This window comes from Ammospiza caudacuta, chromosome 18, assembly GCF_027887145.1.
Source record: "Ammospiza caudacuta isolate bAmmCau1 chromosome 18, bAmmCau1.pri, whole genome shotgun sequence".
NCBI classification, from domain to species: Eukaryota; Metazoa; Chordata; class Aves; order Passeriformes; family Passerellidae; genus Ammospiza; species Ammospiza caudacuta.
This window is the reverse complement of record NC_080610.1, coordinates 12410369-12434553: the sequence shown is the minus strand read 5'-3', so window position 1 is coordinate 12434553 and position 24185 is coordinate 12410369. Positions and strand designations below refer to the sequence as shown.

At 57.1% G+C, this 24185-nt stretch overlaps 1 protein-coding gene across 4 annotated transcripts; it reads left to right on the top strand.

Annotated features, from left to right (window-relative positions):
* SH2B3 (SH2B adaptor protein 3) lies at positions 1-23903 on the top strand. 4 transcript variants are annotated; one of them, XM_058816987.1, is made up of 8 exons: positions 1-305; positions 6374-7156; positions 17709-17810; positions 18052-18143; positions 18231-18325; positions 18503-18717; positions 18958-19129; positions 19844-23903. In XM_058816987.1, exons 2-8 carry the CDS (start codon positions 6401-6403, stop codon positions 20137-20139), a joined length of 1728 nt encoding a protein of 575 aa, XP_058672970.1. In that variant the 5' UTR covers positions 1-305; positions 6374-6400; the 3' UTR covers positions 20140-23903. The 4 variants fall into 4 exon arrangements, with proteins under 4 accessions (XP_058672970.1, XP_058672973.1, XP_058672971.1 ...); XM_058816990.1 differs by lacking the exon at positions 1-305 and adding an exon at positions 5668-6083; XM_058816988.1 differs by lacking the exon at positions 1-305 and adding an exon at positions 5896-6054.
* Positions 23904-24185: the final 282 nt, after the last annotated feature.

The following is a 24185-nucleotide window of genomic DNA, read 5'->3' as shown; positions in this document are numbered from 1 at the left end:
CAGTCACACGAGCGGACGGACGGACCGACGGACGGGGCGGCCCCTGCGCTCCGCCCCCGCGTAGCCTCCGCCCCCGGCCGCGCCGCTCCGCTTTACATAACCCGTCCGGGGCCGGGGTCCGCGCCCCGCGCCTCCGCCCGGCGGAAATGCGGAGCCGCCTGCCCCGGTTTCCTGCCTGAGCCGAGCCGAGCCGAGCCGTGCTGAGCCGTGCTGTGCTGAGCCGTGCGCGCCGTCCCGCCCGCCCCGTCCCGGGCGCTCCGCCGCTCCATCATGGGCGAGCGGCAGCCGGACGCCTTCTCCTGCAGGTAACCGCGACCGAGCGGCCGTACCGGGACGGGACGGGCTGGGCTGGGCTGGGCTGCACCGCACCGGGACGGGCTGGGCTGCGCCGGGACGGGACGGGCGGCCCCGGGAAGCGGCCGCGGCAAAGCGAAAGTAGCGGCGGGAGGAAGCAGCGAGGCGGCCGCTCCGCCTGTGCAGCCCCCGGAGCTGCCCCGGGCTGGATTCGCTCACCGGGGAACTCCGGTGCCCCCGTTCCGGGGTCGTGAGCCCCTTCCTCGCACAGCAGCCCCGTCCCCCTCACCCCTTTTCAGTGCCTTTTCCTCGGGCTGCCTCTTTCCAGGGACTGCTCACGCGTGGGGACCCGTGGTCCCGTTTTCCTCGTGGGCACTCCCTGTTCCTCTGTGCGTGCCCCCATCGTGGGGACCCCCGTCCTTCTAGCAGCACAGGACCCCAAAGCACCCTTCTTTTAGGATCTCTCGATGTCCCCATTTCCCAGCATCCGCATTTTGGTGATCCCAGAGCCGGGGTGCAGCACGCAGGGAGCCAGCCCTGCTCCTCTCCTCTGCCTCCCCTCGGAGCCCCGCAGCCCCTGCCGTGGGGGTGACCCCTCTGGGGGGGTGAAGCACCAGTGGGGTGATGCCCACCTGCCCCATTTATGGGGCCCTGCGCTGCCCGAAGGGGCCGTGCCTCGCCTCTGCCCCCGTGCCCACCGCGAGTGCCAAGCAGAGCTGGCACCTGGAGCCTGCCAGGCAGCTCCTCTGACTCTCTGCTCCCTGCAGACTTTGTTGGCCCCGCCGCTTGGCAGGGGCTCGGAGCACGGGGCCGATGCACCCGCGGTCAGCATCCCCGCAGCCCTCCCATGCCCTGCCAGCGTGCCCGGTCCTGCCTGTGCCAAACCCCGTCAGGGTCACCCACGGAGAGCCTGGAGCCGCTGGCTCATGGCAGTGACACGGTCATTGCAGCCCGGGCTGGGATTTACTGTCAAGGAAACCGGGATGAGTTGCCGAGCTGCGATTTCGATATTATTGTAAATTGATTCAAGATGTGCTGGAGCTGTGGGCTGGTGGCCTGGAGACTCAGTGGAGCGACAGCCAGAGGAAGAGGTGGCCTGTGAGGGGACCTGGCACTGCCAGCTCCTGCGTGTCCTCACTGCACTTGGATTTGCTGGCAGGATTGCTGTTTTAAGGCCTACGGAATTAGTGGCAAATTCACTTTTACTTGTTTGGGACTAGAACAATGCTTTTTGGCTTTCTTTTTAACTTGTTTTTGGGGCAGGAGAGACTCATCCCTGTGCATTTTCCCCTCCCCAAAGCTTCTTCTATTTTCTCTAACTTTTATATATTTATTGCCTCTGGTAAGGTCTGGTTTGGTTTCACCAGAGCCTACAGGGCTGCAGGTCTGTGCTGTGTTGGAAAGGTTGGGGTGCGAGTGCCAGCGGCTTTTGAGGGCTCTTCCATCCTCTGCCAGAGCAAATCCTCCCCACCCACACACCCATGGGACTGCTGGGCACCGTGGAGGTGTCGTGACAAATCCCAGTGGGTGACACAAAGTGAAAGTGCAAGCGCTCATCGCTGCTGGGGTTTGTGGTGCCGCCGCAGCTCGCCGAGGAGAAAGGCCCAAATCCAGCAATCCCCGGGGGCTGCTGTGGCCAGCCAGGCTGCCTGGGAGCTCAGCTGCTCCCTGCTGTCCCCAGGGACCCCGGGGCAGCTGCTCCCCCCCAGGAGCACTCCCTGCACCCGGGTGCTCCCACGCCTACACCGCAGCGATTCATTTCATGCAACAAAACAAGCCCTGTCGAAAGAGGCCACCCCGCTGCCGGGCTTTTCCCCGCAGGCAGTGGGTGTAGGAGAGTGTGATGGTGTAAACCAGGCTGCAAGGTGCCAGACACCACGGTACAGAGGCAGGCTCAGGGGTTTTTGGGGAGCTGGGCTGGCCACAGCTGTTTGTGCTGGTGGGTTGCTGTGGGCCGAGCCAGAGTGGAGCTTGGATTTGACCTGAGATGGGTTTGGGTTGTCTCCGTCCTGTTGGAGTGGTCAGGGAAAGCCAAACGGGTGAACTTTCCTTGGATTTGAAGTGCTGTAACATCACCCACATGCCCAGAGGTCTGTGGTGCTGCTCAGTCCACACGGAGCTGTAAATTAAGGCAGGTTTGGGTCTTTAATATGGAAAGTTGTGTAGTGCCAGGAGGTGAAATGAGAGGAGTGTGTACGTCCTGTGACAAAGGGGGAGAAGGAGGGCAAAATCTGCCTTCCCACACTGGCTTTTAAACTGATTTCCTACAGCCTGTAATGGACATGTGGAACTGGGGGATCTCTCTGTCCTGCTCCTTTCTTGCTTTTTGTCTGGCTGGTTTGATTCAGCCGAAAAAGAAAGAGGGAAACTCCTGAGACCCTGTGGGATTCTCCAGCTTGAGTGGAAACAGCCAGAGGGTCACAGGCAGCGATGGTGCTGTGCCACCACCCTTTGTGAGACCCAGAGAATCCTCACCATCACAGGGGGCTGCTCCAGAGGGAAGAGGAGGAGGAGAATGCTGGGCAGTTTCTGCTGTGGATTGTGCTGGCACTGGCTTTGGCTGGTTTATAGTGATGCTGTGAATGTGTGGGTGATGCTGTGAGTATGTGGGTGTATCCATGAATGTGTGGGTGTCTCCCACATCCCGAGGCTGCTGCCAGACCCTTTCCCCACCTCTCCCCCTGCACCAACCCCTGCTGCCTTCCTGAATGGCAGCATCTCCATGCCCCCCCCAAATGGCTGCAGCACCCGCTTGTCCCCCTCAATCCAGGGGTGCATCCAGATGTTCTTCTGCCATCTCTGGGGGATTGGGATGCAGAGCTGCACCACCCCCATCCTGGCAGGAGGCTCTGCATCCCCCAGCCCTTCCAAGCCCACCTGTGGCTGGCTGGATCCCCCAGGGGCCTGCATCCCCCTGAGCCCCCTGCAGGGAGCTGCATCCCCCCGAGCTCGCCGTGCCAGATGCAGCTCCATTGAGAAGCGCCGTTCATTGTAACCTGGCCTTTTATAGCTGCCTCGGAGCGGCCGCGGGGCCATGCCAAGAAAGGCTGCAGCCGGCTCAGAATAGCTCTTTTCATGGAGGACATCCTGGGAAGGAACAATGTTCCCGCTCTTGGGATTGTGGGAACTTTGTATTTCTGCCACTCAGGAAATGGGGAGCTCCAGGGCCCGACCAGGGCGTCTCCCGGCCCCTCGCTTTGCCGTCTCCTGAAAATAGTCCTTGGGATGAGTTTTGAGTATTTCTGTGCTTATAAAGGGAGCTGAAAATGCCTCAGGATGCTTCTCCTCCAGCTGGGAACAGTTATTTCTGGGAGGGCATCAATCACATTTCCCATTCACGTCACTGGTGTGCATTTTCCTGCCGTGGAGCTGGTGGCGAGTGGGGCCGGTTTCATTTTCAGGTGGTGCTGCTGCACATGCAGAGCCTGTGAGCAGGGCTGGGCACAGGGCACGTGGGCTCTGCTCCCTCACGCTTCCCCTCGAGGCTGATTTGTGGTGCTGGGGGCTGGAGGGTGCCCTCCACGCCCCTGGGTGGCTGTTCTGTGGTGCGAAGGTGGCGAGTTGGATCTGTGGCGAGTCCAGCTGCCTCTGAATGCTCATCCTCCGGGAGAGGGTGGCAGGATTGCGGCGCTGGCTCCTGGCACTGCTTGGTGCTGGCAGCTCCTGTGGCTGCAATCAAACAACAAATGCATTTACTGGGACAAATAACCCATTGCCAGATTCCCGTCCCGCTCGGGGCTGGCACCGCAGCAGCAGCAACGCTCAGGTTGGGCAAGAGTTTGAGGGAAGCTGCTGGGGGTGGCTGGGCTGCAGGGCTGGATCCTGCACAAGCCCCAGCTCGCCGTCCCAGCCCGCATCAAAGCCACCGTGGCTGGTCTGTCCTGTCCTGCTCTTCCTCGAGTTCCTGGCTCAGCACCCCAAAACAATCCCAGCACCCCGAAACAACCTCAGCAGCCGCAAACAGCCCCGAGGTGGAGCGGGCTTGGTGCAGTACAGCTCTTGCAGCAGTCAGCAGGGGATGGAAGCCCCCCAGCCCCAACTAGTCCAGGTGTATCCACTCAGAGCAAGTTAAAGCGATCAGAAGTCCTTCATCCGACCTGCAGGATGGCCAGGAGCTCCTCACAGGAACACATGAGGAATAAAACGTAAATTCTGGCTGCTGCATTCCAGCTTTGTGGAGCACAGCGGGCTGGAGCAGGGGGAAGCTCACCCAGCAGCAGGAACTCGCATCCCTGTGGTTGTCACTATTGAAACCTGGGGCAGAGCAGAGCTGTGGTAACTCCAGCATGGATTCACCCGGGATAGCTCCTTCCATGCGGGAAGTGTGCCAGGCAGAAGCAGTGAGGTCGGCATCGTGCCCGTGCTGGGCGGAGGAAGCGCTGGGGAGCGTTTCCCATCGTCGGGCTGGAAAAGCGCGTTGCCACTGGCGACGGCCTTCGGCTGCTTCCCACCGCGTGGCCCAGACGAAGCCCGGCGTTTCCCGCGCCACAAACCTCTCCCAAAGCTGGTGCAAAGCGAGCCTGGTATCTCGGAAGGCGAATTCCCTATCCTGGGAATCTCCCACCTGCCCGAGGAGCCGTTCTCACCATGAGCGCCTCGCTTCCTTCCCCCCGCGTTTAGCGGAGCATCCCGCCGAGCGTGCCGGCGGCGGGGGCGGTGCGGCGGCGATTCCCGGGTGCCGGGAGGAAGCGGGAGAGCAGCGGCGGGGGATGCTGAGTCACCGGCAGGCTGGCGGCGCTGATAGACGGGGCCCTGCCGGGGTTCGGCCGGGCTGCGGCGGGCGCATGCCCCGCGCTGCCGGCTCGCCGCACGGCCCCGAGCTTTGGGCGGCTCTTCTGAGAAGCCGGGGCTGGCGGAGGGCTGATAGCATCTTCCCTCGCCTGCAACCTTGGCGGGACGTGCTCGGCAGGGCAGCGGGTGGGCAGAGATAGAGCTCCGCTTGCCGGCGTTATCGCCGCCCCGGCTGCAAACACCATCCCCGGTGCCCGCACGTTCCTCATCGCCCGCTCGCTTCCTCCTGGCCCCTCAGGGCTTTTGTTTTGTCTTTTTTTTTTTAATTATTATTTTTCTTCCCCATGACAAATCCGCTTTTCCTCCCCTCCCAGCAGCCGGGGTGCTGCTGCTGGAGGAGTTTCGGGCAGGCAGCAACGCCTCTGCCGGCGCGGCAGGATCCGGGTGGGTTGGCCGATGTTTCCTTCCTGAGCGGAGTGCACGGCCCCGATAAGTGCCCCGGGCGAGCACGAGGTTCTCTGGTGAGCAGCGGGGCCGGCCCTGGGGAGCACCACTGCCGGCCGAGCCGGGCACGCCGGGCCGGCTGCACGCCAGCCACGGTGCTGCCAGATTAGCCTGGCTGCGAAATCTGCTGGGGGCACAGATACGGTGTGGTTTGCCAGGGCCCGGCAGCTCCTCGGTGCCGCAGGCAGCACAGCATCCCCTCAGGAACTGCTCACCCCGGGCAGCGGGGCCGCCTCCTCTCCGGCCGCTGGGGCCGGGAGGATCTGGCAGCGACGCAGCTCCATCCCTGGATTTCTGCAGCTTTTCATGTCGCTTCCTCCCCTCCCGCCCCCGTTCCAGTTTTATCAACTCCGTTGAAATCGGTCCCTGGAGGGAAACCCATCGGCGCTGCGGAGCCTTGGCAGGAGCCGAGCGGATGTGGCCGGGCCAGGCGTCCCCGCGGGCGGCGGGCAGCTGCAGGCAGCTGTGCTGGCAGGAAGCCGCGCAGACGCCCCGAGCCGGGACCTGCCCGCTCCCACCGCGCAGGTGGGGAAACTGAGGCACAGCCCAGCCAGGTGGGGATGGGCGTATAAAGGGGCTGGGGGGCTCAGGGTCTGCAAGGCCACTGCTGGTGGCCACAGTGGTTGGTCACAGTGGTTGGTCACAGGGCCATGCTGCTCGCTGGGAAGCAGCGTCTCCTGACCAATGTATCCATAGGAATGAGGTAGCTTAAAGTGGGGCCTGGTTGACCATAGCGTTCCCTTGAGGAGTCACATTCCAAGTGGGGTGTGCCCACTCCAGCCAGGGTGGGGGACACATGGGGACCCTTGGGCTGCCCTCACCATCCGTGTGCTCTGTCTTGCAGCGCCGCCACCTCGCTGGAGCCTCGGCAATGAATGGGCACTCGCTGCCGGCCGGCACGCCAGCGCATCCCCGGGGCTGGCATGAGTTCTGCGAGCTGCACGCCATCAGCACGGCCAAGGAGCTGGCGCGGCACTACCTGCGCTTCGCCACCGAGCACCCGCACCATGACCTGCTGGCCGCCGAGAACTTCTCGGTGCAGTTCACCGACCTCTTCCAGCAGTACTTCTGCCACGAGGTGAAGGAGGGCATCGCCATGAACCAGCTGCGCATCCTGCCCGCCGGCCCGGCGCGGGATTACCGGGACACGCACCGGCGCCACACCGACGCTTCGCTGGGCACGGTGGCCTCCAAGGCCGAGGCGGAGCCCGGCGCCCGCCCCGAGCAGCCCGTCCGGGCCTCCGAGGCCGCTCCCTCCGGGCTGCGCAAGTCCTGGAGCTCGGAGGAGCTGACGGGGCCGGCTCGGAGGCCGTTCTCGCTCAGCCAGCTGCGCCGGAGCTGGCGCAGCCTCTTCCGACGCCGCTCCTCGGACGCGCTGCCCGGGGATGGCGATGGGGAGGCGGCGGAGGCGGCGCTGAAGCCGGGACTGGGGAAGCGCATCCTGCCCTGGGGGCTGTCGCGGGAGCAGCCCCCCGAGGTGCGCAAGGAGGGGCTGCTCAAGTACGGGCTGCTGGACGAGCGTTCCCTGGACAGCGGGACGCGCTGGCAGCGCTGCCGCCTGGTGCTGCGGCGAGCGGCGCCGCCCGACAACGAGGAATTCGTGCTGGAGCTCTTCGACCCGCCCAAGGTAAGGACCTGCCGCCTCTCGCCTGGTCCTGCGATGCTGAGGGTCTGCCTGTGATGCTGAGGGTCCCTCGGCTGGGAATGATGCCTGGGTGCCAGTGCATCCCACAGGGACGAGCCGGGCCACGGTGCACCCAGTACCACGAGGGTTTCTCACCACGAGGGGCCTGGATGGGTTTGCTCTGCCACTGCTCGCCCTCTGCTGCAGCCACACGAGGCTGGGCCTTGTTTGTTTAATATCTCTGGGAAAGAAACAAAGACGCCCCTGTGAGTATTGTCTGGGGAGTGAGAGATGCTGAGACCAAGGTGTGCTAATTGCTGCAGTCGGTCAATGTGTCACTGCATTTCTCCCTGCTGGGAATCCAGAACTGGGTTTTCCAGCTGGAAGCACAGTGCCTGCCTTCTGAGCTGAGGATAGAGGCTGGTGGCCTCCATCCCACTCATCCCAGCCTGATTCCACCAGTCTGATGAACCCCAAATTCACCCTGTCCCTTGTGCTGTGCCTTTGGCAGCCTGAGCATCTGCTCGCCTGGGCAAGCTGGGAGAGGAAAAGGGAAAATAGGAATTAGGCTCTGTGCTTTTCTCTGCTCCCTGTGGGACCCATAGTTTTGCTTTTTGTGAGGAGTTTTGTGACTGGAAGTTCAGCTCCCAGCTGCTGCAGGGAGCTCCCGTGGTGCTGAGACGTGGCTGGAGTGGAGATGATGCAGGATGTGAGGGAGTGGGGAGTGATGTGGGGGGAGTTGGGGTGTTTAATCTGTAAAAAGATGGTTCCTCCACATGGCAGGACTTGCACAGGCCGTGATGGGATGAATTTTCTCTCTCTTCTTTTTTTTTTTTTTTTGTTCTCGTTTAACTTTGATGGCAAACTTGTGCTTTGGAAGGAGGAAACCTCCGGTAGAGCTGGAGCCTTGTCCCTGCCTTCAGGGCAGCAGGGTCAGGGAGCAGCTGGCTGAATTCCTGCTATTTCCATCAAACGGCTCCAATATTAAATATTTGAAAAAAGAAACAACATCAAAATTGTAACATCTGAAAGTAAAAGCTGCTTTTGCTCCGTCATGTCAAGGGTTGCAGTTGTTTGTCCCCGTGGGAGTGTGTGTCCCCATCCTGGGGCACAAGGAGGTCAGAGGCACTCTGGGGCACTTGGAGGGTCCTCCAGCAGCTGGATAGCACTGCCTTTTTCCCCTCCCTCATCCTTTTTCTCCCTTTTCCCCATTTTTTAAAATCCCTTATTCTTTTTTAAAATCCCTTTTATTTTTTTCTTCCCCCCCTTTTTTTTTTCCCCCCTTCCTTTTTCTTTTTTCACTTCCCCTTTTCTTTTTTCAATTCCCCCACACTTTTTTTTTTTTAACTACCCCCATCTTTTTCTCCCTATCCCCCCCTATTTTTTTGCTCTCCTTCCTTTTTCTTTCTTTGTTTCCCTCCCCCTTGGGAAGCAAGCCCAGCACATTCTTCCTTTCCTCTCCCCACATTGCCTGCCCAGCTGTGACCCAGGGGTGGGAGACGCTTCAAACAAGGCACTGACCACGTTCCCCCCGTGCTCTGAGCATTATTCCTTGCAGTCTCCATGGGATGGAGATTTCCTGGAGCTCCACATCCCCACAGGGCTGGAGACCCCCGAGCCTGGAGCGGGGGGGGTTTCTCAGCCAGGCCTGCGGAAGCGGAGGGGATGTTCCTTGCTGGATTTTTGCGAGTCTCTGGATTAAATTGCTTCCTGTGCAAATATTCTCAGGGCGGCTCCTTCCTTTCCAATTCCCTGGGCCAGGGCCAGCTCCCTTCTCCTTTACAGCACAATCAATCCTGACCCTTTCCCAGTCACTGCGGTTGGATTCTGGGGGCGGTGGAAAATCCCCCACGGTGCTGGTGGCTCCCACTCCCCAAACCCAGCACGGGGCAAACCACAGAGCAGTGAGAACAGAACAGTTTGTTTGGGGGGTTATTTTCCTTTAAAATAACTGAATAACACTCAACAACCCCCTGGGAATATTCGGCTGTGAGGAACCCCTTCCTTGCCATCCTCCTGCCCCAGGATGCTCCCAGGGTTTTTCCACTGCTTTTTCCCCATCTCATGGGTCTGATTTGTGGATGCTGTTGATCACCATAGAAAATTGATGGTTTTAAATAAGCAACTGTAAAATCTGTTCTTGGGATTTTTCAACCCCAAATGATCTCTGGACTGTGAGGTTGGTTACCCTCAGTTTTTCTGGAAACACCCTTCCTTCTCTTCCTTCCCCCTTCCTCTTCTTCCTTCCTCCTTCCTTCTCTTCCTTCCCCTTCCTCCTCCTTCCCCCTTTCACCCTATAAATAATAGGATGCAATTGAAATTTCATCTCAGCCTCAGAGCTTTACAGTATCAAACCAAGCCCCCAAATATCCATCCCCTTGGAATGACCCTGGAAAAGGCAGGTGTGCAGAGAAAGGAGGGGGGTCCTGCTGCTTTTGGCAGCTTTTATCTCATTTTCCCCCCTTTCTCCTGGTGCTCCAATGGGGCCTCTGAGCTTAATCCCATAACGTGCCTGGCATCAAAGGGAGTGGGGGCTTTGAAGAGCCCTGATCCCATTTGCTGCTTGGGTGGCTGTGCTGGGTGAAGGGGTCAGGGAGCTGTGCTGGAGAATGGGGCAACACCTGTGGCACTGCCTGGAGTGGGCATCCCCTGCCCCAGGTGTGTGCCGGAAGGGATGAGGACTTTAGGATTTGGATTTGGGAAGATTTTGGGAGAGGGAGCAGCTCCCCTTCCCGTGCTCACAGCCACAGCTGGCTTGGTTTTGGCATCGCTCCCTCCTCCCTCCAGCGCTGGAAAAATGATGCTGCCAAGGAGGGATTTGGGGGTGATGGGATCTCTCCTGGGAGAGGGTCCGTGCCTGGCTGCAGGGCACAGGATTGGGGGGCAACCCTACCCTGGGGACATTCTGGAGGCCAGACTTGTATATATGGCGCTCTCTCTCTCTCTATATGGCTATATATATATATATATATATATATAATAAAATTATAATATGATATAAATATATTATGCATTAAAATATTTATATAGAAGGCTATATATATTTATTATATATACTTATTATATATATTTATTACATATACACATGCATGTATTTTTATTATATATTATATATTTTATTATATATTATATATTTTTATTATATATATTTATTATGTACACACACATATATGTATAATATATAAAAATATAGTATACATAAAAATATTTTTATATAAGGCTATATATATTTTTTATTATATATATATTTATTATACACACACACACACACACACATTTTTTCATTTTTATGTATGTGCCACAGGAAAACCTGGAAACCTGGGCATGGTCCTGGAGTTGCACCCATGTGGATTCTCTGATCTCTGCTATGAGGGCAATGCTCACCAATCCTCCCTGATTTCCTTGGAGGCATTAAGAGTTTTCTCCTCTCCCACACCATTTTATCCCATGCCACCTTTAGGACTACTTTAGGGTACCCTTTAGAGTAACTCTGAGGTCTCTCCACCTTGATAAATTTCAACCAGAGCTGGCAGACCCAGCTTTGTCAGCTTTGGGGCTGTTCCTCAGCTGAGCCCCAGCCCCGGATCCCTTTTCTGTGGCCTAATCCCAAACTCCACGAGAGCCGTGACTCGCAGCGGAAATGTCCCGAGCCGTTTCTGTTGACCAGATGTTTTTACAGGAAGGGGAAGGGAAATGGGATTTGCATTTGTGCTGCCTTCTTTACAGCATTTTAATGAAATCCAGCGCGTCCCGCAAATTGATGGCACGCCGGGGCTGGCCCGGAGACTCCTTCCGGAGAGAGCCCTCGGAGCCTCTGCCCCAGCTCAAACATCTTTGCTGAAGCCACGGGAGGAGCAGTATTTTTATCTGTGCTCAGTGTGAGCCTGCTTTGACTTCCTTTTTTTTTCTTTTTTTCTCTTTTTTTTTTTTTAATTTTTTTTTCTCTTTTTTTACACCTTTCACCTGAATCTGGTTTCTGAGAACTGCCACCTCCTGAGCCAGCAGGTTCCTGTCCCCGATTTTTGGTGCTTGGGGCTGTGACTGGCAGCTGGTCAGGCATGGGATGGGGCACATCCCAGTGTTCTGGTCCCCATTCCCTGTCCCTGCTCCTCCTGGAGCTGCTCAAACCTGGCCTGAGTGACTCAGCCAAGGAAGGGCAGTGGTGGAGGGGGAGTTTTCCTCCCCGGAGCACCTTGGGAAGAGTTTTCCCAGTGATGGGAAGCACATCAGTGTCCCATCATCCCATCCCTGGTCCAGGAAAGGGCAGGTTTGTGCCGATCTGGATCCACAAGGGATCACATCCCTCTCCTGGCATCTTTTCCTGGCATTCCTGGGGATTTCATCCCTCTCTTGGTCTCCTTTTTCTGGCATCCCCATGGGCTGCATCCCGTTCATGGCATTCTTCTCCTGGCATTCCCAGGGACTGCATCCCTCTCTTGGCATCTCCATGGGCTGCATCCTGTCCTGGTGCAGCTGAAGATGTCCCTGCTCACTGCAGGGGGTTGGACTCGTTGCCTTTGCAAGATCCTTTCCAACCCAAACTATTCTGTTCTTCTATGATCCCTCTCCAAGCATCCTGCTCCCAGCATCCCTCTCCTGGCATTCCCAGGGACTGCATCCCTTTTTTGGCATTCCCAGGGGTTGCAGCCTGATCTGCTTGGTGTCCCTGCTTATTGCAGAGGGGTGGGACGGGGTGGCCTTTGAAGATCCCTTCCAACTCATTTCATTCTATGATTCTGAGATCCTGCTCCCAGCAGCATCCTCCAGGATCGCATCCCTCTTTTGGCAACCCCAAAGACTACACAGCCAGGAGCTGGGAAAACATCTGTGATGACCCTGGAGGGGTTTGGGTGTCCTTCAAATCCCTTGGGAGAGGCAAAACCTGCCCTGGAGCTGTCCCAAAACCCTCAGCAGCCTCTCCCCGGGGCAGGGCGGGCGCATCCTCTCTGTTCTTCGAAGGCACCGGCGGCCTCGGGGCTTTGTGAGATTTTGGTGGCGACTTTTGCTCTCTTTCCCCTCCCCCCCCAGCTCTGTTTTTGGGTATCGAGGGGGGGTGGGAAGGAGGGCGAGGAGACAAAGGTTATTTGTCATTTATTAACCACAACTTTTTCCATCCTTGGTCATGCACGGAAAAAACACTTTTAGCAGCGTAACCACAGCCCCGGCGTTAATTGCTGAAGAGCAGAGTTTCTTATTTTGGAAACTGTTGCTGGGATGGGGGCTTGCCAGGGCCTGGGTGGGAGGGGAGGGGTGCAGGATGGACCCCAATATCTGCTTCATTGAACTCTGGGGTTTTGGGCTTGGAAGGATTCCGTCCTTTTAACCCCATCCTTTAAAATCTGCCCTTCCCGGAGCTGTTGTCCTACTGCCCCTGCTTATCAGTGTCACTCACAGGGATGCTGCAGAGCTGCTCGGGGTGGAAAGCACCATGTGCCAGCTGAGAAGTGGGCAAAAAATGCAAAAAATGGAGGTATTGGGCAAACCACAGGAAAAAGGGCTGGGAAAGCACTCAGGGAATGCATTGCTCCGCAAGAGCTGTGGGTGCTGCGTCCCCGCAGCTGATGTGGAAAGCCTAGTGGGGTTTTGTTGGGTGGTTGCTTCTCTTTTTCCCCCCTTTTTCTTCTTTTTTTTTTCTCTCTCTCTCTCTCTCTCTCTCTCTCTCTCTTTTTTCACGGCCCAGGATGTGGTTGTTTCGAGGCTGAGAGCTGCTTCTTTCAAAGGTAAATATTTATGAGAGCCTGCACAGGCAGCACCGGCTCTGGAAGGATTCAAGGATTCATCCCAGCCCTGCTGGGGGCTCAGCTGGGGTGGACCCTGCTCCTTCCCACCAGGCAGGTCCCAAATCCAGTGTCTGTGATGTTCAATTTCATTTTGGGGTTGTGTTAAAAATTAGCATTTTGGGCAAACTCACTTCCCCCAGCCCCAGGCAAAAGGCAGGAATGAAAACACCCATCCAGTGGGATTGAACGCTCTTATGTGGACCAAAAACCCTCTGTGGGAATTTTGAACCTTTTCCATCATCCTGGGTGATGCAAAAACTTGGGAAAAACCCCAGGACACCCCAGGGCTTGTGGGGAGCCTGCAGAGCCTGTGCTGGACCCCCTCATTCCCGTGGGGCTGAGGTTTGGGGTGACTCAGTGCTGGCTGCAGCAGCTCCCACTTGCACGCAGACACCTTGTTTACTTTCCATGCTTGTTATTTATTCCAGGAAATTATTAAAGCAGCCCACGCTGGAACCGAATCTGGCATAAAATAAATTTTAAAAAAATTTTAAAAAATCAAGGGTCTGGCGAAAGCTGTTTACAGATCTTGTTTATAGCCCCCCATCGCCCTCAGCCCTGCTGTGAGGTGCTGGGCTCGCTGGTTTTTGGGGGTTTTGCAGGATTTTGGGGAGCTTTACAGTGTCTTGGGGAGCTTTGCAGTGTTTTGGGGAGGTTTGTAAGGGTTTTGGGGAGGTTTTCAGGGTTTTAGGAGGCTTTCAAGGGTTTTGGGGAGGTTTGGGGTGTTTTGGAGATGCTTGCAGGGTTTTGGGGAGCCTTGCAGGGTTTTAAAGAGATTTGCAGTGTTTTGGGGAGTTTTGTAGGGTTTTGGGGAGGTTTGTAGGGTTTTGGGGCATTTTGCAATGATTTGGGGAGCTTTGCAGGGTTTTGGGGAGGTTTGCAGGGTCTTTGGGGGGCTTTGCAGGGATTTGGGATTTTGCAGATGTTTGGAGAGTTTGGGAACGTTGGCTCACTCAAGCAGAGCAGGGAGGACGATCAATGAACAGATGATCCATGAACACCATCCAGGGATGGGTGGGGGTTCCTGCACCCCCCAAATCCCACCCCCAGCCTCCCCCCGTGGTTTTGGGGCTCTGTTTCGCAGCCCCCCCGGGTGAATCCAGCAGGAGATGGGGGCTCGGGGAGCACTGGGATCGGGGCTGTGCTTTCTCCCGTCACCGTTCACCCAGCAGGAACAGAGGGGTCTTTGTGGCAGGGCCAGCACAACGGTGTCCCTTGTCACCGCTGGGGACAGCGCTGTCCCTGCCCAGCCCGCGGGATGCTCCGAGACACCGCGTCCTGGGGGCTCCTTTGTGTGCTGGGTGGAGGATGCTGGAGGGGTTTGGGGATTTTTGGATGGGGGGTGCTGAGCTCACACAGCAACGGGAATCACCTCCCATGTTCCTGTTTGACAGTCCAGGCTCCAGTTCCCCAAATGCAGAACAGAGCCCAGGGTGGTGCTTGCTGCTGTCGGGTTTCTCAGTGAGCAGTCTGCACCTGCAGAGAGGCAGGAATGTTTTGGGAATGTCACCCTGAGCTAGGGGTCCCTGCAGCAGGCACAAATCAATGGGATTCCAGTGCCTGTCCCAAAAACCAGCATTGGCAGGGGCTGTCCAGGGTGGATCTCTGCCCTTGGGATGAGCTGTGGTGCAAACACCTGAGGAAGAGCACTGGGATTAACTGTGCTGTCAGCTCCCCCAGAGCACTGGGATTAGCTGCTGGAGAGAGGGATTAGTCAACTGCAGATCCCTGAGGATGAACACCAGAGTTAGCCATGGTGCAGATCCCTGAGGACACATTTTGGGATTATCTATGGTGCTGAAATCCTCAAGGGTGAGCCTTGGGTTTAACTCCCAAGGGAAACCACCTGTGGTATTTCCTGCCACACAAAATCCCCAAGGATGAAGGCTGGGATTACCCTTGGTGCAAACTCCTGAGGATGATGGCTGTTCCAGCAGACACTTTGGACTCTCCAGCAGAACCCTTGGAGCCCTGCAGGGCCCTGCTGCCTCCCCCTGCCCTGCCCTGGCACCAGGGGATGTTTCCCACCCAGTTCACTCAGCATTCCCTGGAAAAGAGCTGTGTGTACCCACACTTCTGGAAAACTTCACAGCTTCCCCATGGCTGCAGGCACAGGATACGGTTTTGTGTCCATCCAGCACAGCCAGGCCTGGCCCTGCAGCTTGGCTGAGGTTTGTCCCTTGCGTAAGGGCCACAGTGATTTACAAGAAGTGACAAATCTCGCCCGTATCCGTTGGGGACCTTGCACAAGGGCTCAGGCACTTCCCCACCTCCCGTGGGTGACTCAGAGTGGAAGCGAGAGCCGAGAGCCGGCCTGGGGAAACCCCGGAGCGTGGAGGGGCCGGGGGCAGCTCCTGCTGCTCTCGAAGGATTTGCTCTGCATGAACTTGGCCTGATGGCCCAGACACTGCTATCATCACCTTGCCACTGTCATCATTACTGTCAGTGCCATCATCAACGTGCCACTGTCATCATCACCATGCCACCGTCGTCATCGTGCCACCGTTATCATCATTCTTCCACTGCCGCTATCACCACGACACTGCCGTCATTGCTGTTGTCATCTTTGTGCCACCACTGCCAGACCACCACCCTCCTCACTGCCATCATCACCGAGCCACTGCCACCGCTGTCGTCATCGTGCCACTCTCGTTCTTGGAGAGCCGCCTTCCCTCTCACCTGAGTGGGAAAAGCTCCCCCAGCACCCTCAGTGTCCCCTGAGCACCCAGGCAGGACGTGCTCCTTGTGGCAGCAGCTCGCAGCTTCGTGGGGAGAGCATTCCTGGCACATTTGGGCGAGCTGGGAGGAGCTTTGCTGTGAAAAACACCGTCAATCCCAAATGCCCTTGCTGGACATTCAGTGGGGAAGCTGATGCTGGTGGGGTTTGGGGTTAAACTGGAGCAACACCTGTAGCATCCTGAGCATCCTGAGCCAGGCAGCAGCGGGCTTTACCCATCCCTGCAGCGCTGCTGGGGCACCTCTTGCCGAGAAGGAGCCCGTGGGTGAACCCCTGGTGTGTTGAGTGTGCACTTTTGCTTACTGAGAACTCCCTTTCCCGGTAGCGGCCGCATCACGCCGGGCATCTTGCGGTCAGGTGCGGCAGCGGGGGCACCGTGCCTGCGGCAGGCACTTCCCCGAAGCCAGCCTGGTTTTTGGGCACCCTAATCTCTGTGCTGCATCATTTCCTTCTCCCTCCACGCTCCAGCTGCGCTCCCTGCGCCGAGAGACGCGGGGGGCTTCGCCGAACTCCCTTTTCCTGGAATTTCTCCGTTTCCTGAGAAGCCGACCCCGAGCTCTGTGGTTGGGATGTTGATAAAACCCTCTCAGGGTCACGCTGGACGTCACAGCTCCTTGTGTGGGAAAGTGGCCAGGACCAGAGAGATCCTGTCACCTTCTCCACACACAGGACTTTGCACGGGGCACGGTTACGTTCCAAAGGTGGCAGAAAAATCGAATTCCTTCGGGATAAAGCGGCGGCGCCCCACGGCAGCCCAGTGACAGTGATTGCAGCACAGCACAGCTGCAATCACTGTCACCAGCGGGCCCGGGGCTGCCGGAGCCACCGCGGTGTCACCAGCCCCGTGCATGACGCCGTACGCGAGCGACTTCTAAGAACTTTCTTCTCGGTGCAGCTCGGAGCTGATAAGGGCTGATCCCTCTCGCGCTGCGTTTCCGGCCCCAGAGAACACCGAGTGCTCGAGGGAGGGAGGGAGGAAGGAGGGGGGGACGGAAAAAAAAAGCAAAAAAAAAAAAAGCAAAGCTAAAGATGGTGTGGTTGGGTGACTGAGGAGTGTCCGGTGGGGACATTCTGAGTGTCATTCAGGTGGTTGGGGTGGGTTTGCTGTGAGCTTCATGAGCTCAGGGCAGTTTGGTTGGCAGTTGCTGAAGTGCCACAGCACAGGGTGTAGGGACACTGTCACTGTGTAGGGACAGTGTGAGTGAGGAGGGACACTGGAACCAGCATCCCGTGGGGTGATGAAGCCACTGTGTGAATCACAGCCAGCCCAAATGTGGTGCAGCAAGCCTGGCACAGGGGGATGACAGGGTCTGGCACGTGGTGGCATTGCCTGGGCATTGCCAGGATGCACAGGGTGGCTCTGGCCGTGGAGCTGAGCACAGAGCCTTGGCTCCATCACCCAGCCCCACTGGGTGATTTTTTTGCCCAATTCAGGGAATTCTTGCCCCCCTGGCACCCCGGATCCTGTGCCACGTGCCGCAGCCTCCTGAGGAACCGAAAGCTGCCGCAGGGATATTTTAGCCTTTGTGGAAGTGCTTGCTCAGCATTTTGTCACGTGCCTGTGTCGGTGCCAAAGCCACCAGGGAGCTCTTGGCAGGCCACTGACCCTCTCAGCCATGAGCAGGACGTTCCCTGCCTGCACCCCAATTTCCCCATTGGTGCCACATCCCTGGGACGTGCTGCCATGCTGGGAACCCCTTCTCCCTCCTCTCCTCCTTGGGACCCCTGGGATGGGTCTGGATGTCACTCAGCCCCCCTGGGGTGTCCTGACAGTGACTGGGCAGTGTTTTGGGGGGGTATTTCCTCACCACACAGGGTATTTCCTCACCACACAGAGTATTTCTTGCTGCTGGGGTATTTCCCTTTCCCTAGGGTATTTCCTTGCTGGCTGCTGTGCCTCGGGTGGCTCTTGGACTGGGTAGAGCAGTGTGGTGTGGGGCAGTGTTTTGGGATCTAGGGGAGTATTTTGGGGTCTAGGGGAGTATTTTGGGGTTTGGGGGAGTTGGGGCTTGGCTCAGGCTCCGTGTTCCCCCCACAGGGCTCCAAGCCCAAGCTGCTCGTGCCCTGCTCTGCCGTGCAGGAGGTGCGGAGGTGCACACGCCTGGAGATGCCCGATAACCTCCACACCTTTGTCCTCAAGGTAGGACCTGCTGGGAGGGTCTGCAGCCACCCCCGAGGCCTTTCCCAGCCCCTGGGGCACGTGTGGCTCCCAAAAGCTCCGGTGCCAAGTTTCAGTTCCTCTTCCCATCACGGGAGGGGATGCACAGGGGAATGTGGAGTGCAGGGGGGGGGATGAGTTGTCCCTGCTGGGGTCCCGAGTGTGGGTGGGTGGGGGATGCACATCCCTCTCTGTCTCTGAAGACCTCTCTGATGTCCCCCAGGTCACCAATGCCACCGACATCCTGTTTGAGGCAGGGGATGAGCAGCAGCTCAGCTGCTGGACGGCCGAGATCCGGGAGTGTGTGCACAGGGGGTAAGCACTGCTGGATGTCCCTGGGGCTGGGGACGGTGACTCTGTGTCCCCGCTGCCAGCACTCAGCCTGGCCTCTCCTGTCCCCAGCAGGTCTGACACGGGTGACCCTGAGCTCCTGACGTGCCGACACCCCGAGCCTACGGCCGCCAGCCTCGCCACCAGCACCGACCCTGTAAGCCAAGGTGAGCTGGGGACACCCAGGGGACCCTGGGGACAGAGCATCCCTCACTGGGGGGCCACCACATCCTGCCATGGCTGGGCTGATCAGCCTTCCCCAAATGGCACGAGGGGAGGGGACAGAGGGGAAGGGATGGGCAGGGGTCCCATTTCCCAGGGCCACTCATCCCTGTGCCTGGCAGGGGCGACTCCGGGGGGCCCGGGGGAGGCGGCGGGGCCGAAGATGGAGCAGTTCCTCTCCTCCTGCCCCTGGTTCCACGGGCCCATCTCCCGCGTGAAGGCAGCTCAGCTGGTGCAGCTGGGGGGGCTGGAGGGCCACGGCGTGTTCCTGGTGCGGCAGAGCGAGACGCGCCGCGGCGAGTACGTGCTCACCTTCAACTTCCAGGGCAGAGCCAAGGTACGGGCGGGACGGGGCTGGGATAGGGAGGGGGAATCTCACAGGGGCAGGACAGCCCCTGTCCCACTGCATCCCACCCCAGGGAGATGCTCTGCTGCTCTCTGCCCCGACCAGGGAGGCGCAGGCTGGGGATGCAGCACATCGGCGTGTCCCCCATCCCAAATATCCCCACTGTGCCCTCCAGGAGGGGATGCAGGGAGGGTGGCAGGGAGGGTGACAGGTCCCTGCCTCTCTCCACAGCACCTCAGACTGGCGCTGACGGAGCGGGGCCAGTGCCGGGTGCAGCACCTGCGCTTCTCCTCCATCATGGAGATGCTGCAGCACTTCCACCGCTACCCCATCCCGCTGGAGTGCGGCTCCGCCTGCGACGTGCGGCTCTCCAGCTACGTCGTGGTGCTGCCACAGGCACAAGGTGTGTGGGGAGGGAAAGGGGCTGTTCCTGTGGGACACAGGGGGTGTGCAGGAATGGGGATGTTCCTGTGGGACACAAGGGGGAAGGGAAGGGAAGGGAAGGGAAGGGAAGGGAAGGGAAGGGAAGGGAAGGGAAGGGAAGGGAAGGGAAGGGAAGGGAAGGGAAGGGAAGGGAAGGGAAGGGAAGGTAGATGTTCCCATGGGACTCAAGGTATTCAGGAAGGGAAAGGGGATGTTCCCGTGGGACACAAGGTGCTCAAGAAGGGAAGGGGGAGGCTCCTGTGGGACACAAGGTGTGCAGGAATGGGGATATTCCTATGGGACACAAGGTGTGCAGGAATGAGGATGTTCCTGTGGGACACAAGGTGTGCAGGAAGAGAAGGGGATGTTCCCATGGGATACAAGGTGTTCCTGTGGGACACAAGGTGTTCAGGAAGGGAAAGGGATGTTCCCCTGGGATGCGGGGATGGAGGGTGCCCGGGCTGGGTGTGGGTGCTATCCCCGGGCCCTTTGGTTGCTCCTGGAGTGGGGAAGCGGAAGCCTCGTGGCAGTGGCACAAAAGGTGACTCCCAAGCTCCCAACTTCCCCTTCTGAGAAAGGAGAAGCTGCTCCCAGCCACCATTTGGGGGGGTGGGTCATGGGATGCACGCCACAGCCCCAGAGAGGGGGTGACAGGAGCATCCCCCTTACCATCACCTCCTCTCTCTGCCCGCAGCTCCCGGCTCCAGCACCACGGTCCCTCTCCCCCTGCCCTTCCCAGGCTGGAGCCCCGAGTTCAGCCTCATCCCCGCCAGCTCCTCCTGCCCCCACGGCCCCGACGAGCCCCCCGGGGGTCCCCCAGCAGAGCAGATCTTCCACCTGGTGCCACCACCGGCCGAGCTGGCACAGAGCCTGCGCCCGGCCAGGGCCACCCCGGCCACCGCGGCCCGGCCCCGCGACTCGGACTATGAGGTGGAGGCACCGGGCAGGGGCCACGTCCGTGCCATTGACAACCAGTACACGCCACTGTGAGCAGCACGGCCGGCACTGGGATGCACTTTCGGGTGGAGAAATCCTGGAGACCTTCTGGGGGATCCATCGAGAGAAAGAATGTACCTGTTTCTTCCTTCTGGTTAGGGATTATTATTGGTTTTTTTTTTTGTTTTTTTTTTTTTTGCAAGGAAGGGGGTAATTTTTCACTCCTGTACGGGTGTGCTCCCTCTCGTTGGCCTGTTGAAGGGCCTCTTATTGTTGTTTTTTGTTGTTCTTATGGAAGCTTTCTCGTTACTGTTTACACAATGCCACTTGTGCCTGCGCTGGGCCCGGTGTCCTGCCTGTCCCTGACACCCCAGAGCCCAGCCAAGGAACCAGGGGCTTGTGTTCCACCCGTGGAATTGGAGGAAGTTAAAAAAAACCCAGGATAACAACAAAAGAATGATTATAAATCCATTGCCAAGTTGCTGCTCCAGGCCTCATCCTCCTGCCCCGGCTGCTGAACCCACCAGCAAAGCCTGACCTGAGCAGGGTTTGGGCTTTTTTTTATAGCTACGGCAAAAACTGGCTTTTTCTTGCTTTTCCTTTTTAACCCAGCACAGCCCTGGTCACTGCCAGGCAGAGGGATCCTCACCCTGCTCTCCCAGCTGATTGAGACTGAACACTAATTGCTCCATCCTTAGCCATGGCACCAGCTGAGAACTAACACAGAGACTGACACAAACCTCTCCTGCTGGTGAGGGAGGGGTTTATCCCCTTGTATCCTGGTGATGGGGGCTTTTTTATCCCTGTGGTGAATGGGTTTTTATCCTGGAGATGGAGGCGTTTTTGTCCCGGTGATGGAGCTGTTTTATCCTGGTGATGGAACAGTTTTATCCCAGTGATGGAACCGTTTTATCCCAGTGGTTTTAGGCACAAATAAGTCAGTTTTCCCCTACTCTTGCTTGCCTTTTTCCCCCCAAAACCTGTCACCAGGAGCTTGGTGGCATTTAAAGCCTCTTGCAGGCAATGGGGGCCCCTGGGGACCAAATTTGGGGTCCAAATCCCTGGGTCTCAGCATCCCCTGAACCCCCAACTGTCCCCAGACTCTTGCTGCTGTTCCTGAGCCCCCGGGGCTGCTTCACCTGCCTGGGGCAGCCATGAGAGAGGAAGCACTTCTGAGAAGTTGCCTTTATTTTAGGAAAGAGGAAGGGCTGGAGCCGTTGCGCCACACAGGAGGGGATGTTCACAGTGTTCAACTTCCAGATTTCCCAGCACAGCCTTCCCTGGGATTTTGGATGCAAAACTTGCCTTGAGATTGCCTTACAGAAAGCTTTTTTTATTCCTGTTTTCCTTAAAATTGCAATACAGGTGGGAGCCCTCAGGAGCATTAACATTTAGCAATTAATTTGCAAACCAGCAAACACAAAAGCCTCGTTGGGCTGAGTTAGGGAATTGCACAAAAACCCAGCCTCTAGGACAGGGTTTTGCAGGTTCAAGGAGACAAGTTCAGGAGATGAAAGGCAAACAGCCCAGGAAGCAGCCATGAGAGCAAATGTGGGTTTATAAATCAAACTATGAGGCTGGGAACCATCAACTGGAGAAACCATTTAGGTTTTCCTTTTGTGCCTCCCCTTTGCTTGCTCTTGCTCTCTCCTGGGCTTTGTGCATTTAGAGCAGGCAAAGGCTTTTTTTTCCCCCTGCTTTCTCTACACTTGTGCCTGAAACTGGAGCATTAAGAGCAAATTGCCCTGGTCCTGCAGCCGTGCCAGCCCCGGAGAGGCTGATGCAGGAACAAAGGCAGCCCTGTCCTCGCCGGGCTCCTCAGCTGTATCCGCATCCCGTTCTCCTCCCTGGAGCAGCACAAAGGCTGCAGCCAGAGGCAGGAGCACATCCCCAGGGCTGCCTTGTGCCAGGCAAGGCAGCTCCCTCCCAGGCTCATAAATAACTCCCCGTGCTCTTGCATTTATGGGGATGGGGAAGGGAAGGGGGGACGGCGCAGCACAAGTTGTCGTTTCCTTTCCTCGCTGGCTGCCTGCTTCCCAAAGCCTTGGAGAACACAGGGGTGTGCTAAATCTTGCTGAGATTGCTGGTTTTAGTCCCACTGAGCTCCAGGGAGCTGTGCTCAAAGGGGTTTTCCCCCAAAAGGCAAGGTGTAATCTCCCAGATCTCCCGACATCTGCAAAGAAAGGATGGGCTGGGAAAAGGCAGCGCTATTCACATCCCCTGCCAGATGAATCCAGAGAAATCCTTGCCAGATAAATCAGATGCTGCTGGGGTGGGTTGTTTTGGCACGCCAGGACTTTATTGTTCCGGTGCCAGAACTGAAACACGCGTCTGCATGTGGTATTTTTAACCTGCAGTTTAATTACAAGGGGGTTCTCCGCAGCTTAAATGGAAATTGCTGTGCTTGATTAGTAAAATACACGTTGGGTTCATTATCTCCCTGCCAGCCACTTCTCCCATGCAAACAAACTCCAGTGGGGGAGAACTCCTGTTCTCGCCACCAGTGAGGAGGGAGAGTCCCTCTGATTATTTAATTTAATAATTATTGAACTGATTCCATCCCCAAACTCACCCACAGGCAGCCGAGGGCTGTCCAGCCCTGCCAGCCCCACCAGCTCCTCATTTCACATCCATTGCAGGGGAATTTTGGGCTATTTCCCAAGCTCCCAGGGGGAGCTGAGTTTGAAATCTCATTTCTCCTAGAAAACATCTGGCTTGTGACACAGGTCAGAGCTCTGCTCCTGCCAGCACGTTACTGCAGCCCTAAGGTACTCACTCCTCTGCATTACAGCAGTGGGCAAACAGCATTAAAGCCATTCCACTCTATGGAATAGAAGCATTTTTCAGGATTTTTATGTTGTTGTGACTTGAGAGAAGAGCCCAGGGCTGGGCAGGTTTGGTTCCCCAGCCCCTGTGGGTTTTTACTGGCATTTGTGGGAGTTTTGGGAGGAGGGGAAGCCAAGGGCAGGTGGCCCCTGGTCAGGTGTAGTCAGCAGTTTGTGCCTTGGCCCTGGAGAAGGGCACATGGAACACGAGTTTGGATCCCACCTAAGGAAGGCAGGAGCCTCAGGAGCAGCTCTTGGAGCTGGCCCTGCCCTAAGGTGTCCCCCTGGAGAGCTGGGGGTGGGCAGCCCCGCTTCATCCAGCTACACAGGACAGTTTTGAGCAATAAAAATGAAAACCAAGCAGTGCCTTTGCTCTGTGACAGCAGGGACTTGGTTTAGGGCACAATCCAAAACTTGGGCCCTGCCAGAATTCCTCCCCCTCCTCTTCCTCTTGCTGTTTGCTGATGGCTACTCCTGCTTGGTGGCCATTGTGTCCCCAGGGGTGTCAGGTTCTGAAGGAGCTCCTGACACGAAGCATTAGTGGATTTCTCCCTCTCTCCCTCCCAGCCCAGCAGGTACCAAACACTGACACCACCACTCCTCACCCACCCCTTTGGATTGAAGCGATTTTGGGGTGAAACTTCTAGGAAAGCACCCAGGGAGAAGCCAAACTTCTCATTCCTCATCTGGACCACCAAAGCCTGGTGTCATCCAGCATTCCAAACTTTTAGCTTTGATCCCAACAGCCCCAACATTCCCCAGCAGCTCCCAGAGGCAGGGAGGTCACTCTGCATTCCCTAACTCAGCCTTCAGCAGGACGATTAAAGCCAACAGTTTTGTTGGGAGTGTATTAATTTGAAAGTTCTACTTTTCACCTGCACAGAAAAGTTCTTCTTGTATAGTAAATTTTTTTCTATATATTGTTTCTGTATGTACTGTACAAGTAACTTATTCTTGAATAATGCGATTTTACCATAATATTAAAAAAAAAAAATCTGCTCTTAATAAACTGTTTTTAGAACTTGTTTCTCACTTGTGGTCTTCAGTCTGGTTCTCTCCAGGTGCCTGGACATTGTTTTAGTGGATACTGGGTGCTAAAAGGCAGGAATGCTCTCCTGGACATGAAAATACTTTGGTTTATCCCCATGGGATGATGCCTGCAACAGGACAGGGCACTTGGAGCAGGAATAACTTTATCTCCCCATTTTATAAGGTGTTTTCCCAGGGAATTCTTACCTTTCCTTTCCTTCTCCAGCAGCATCACTGATTTTTATA

Bases quoted from the DNA above. Each gene is read 5' to 3' on its own strand.
- SH2B3 (XM_058816987.1), top strand. From the start codon at position 6,401: ATGAATGGGCACTCGCTGCCGGCCGGCACGCCAGCGCATCCCCGGGGC. The intron at 17,811-18,051 runs GTAGGACCTGCT...GATGTCCCCCAG, and splicing joins TCCACACCTTTGTCCTCAAG to GTCACCAATGCCACCGACAT. The intron at 18,718-18,957 runs GTACGGGCGGGA...CTCTCTCCACAG, and splicing joins ACTTCCAGGGCAGAGCCAAG to CACCTCAGACTGGCGCTGAC.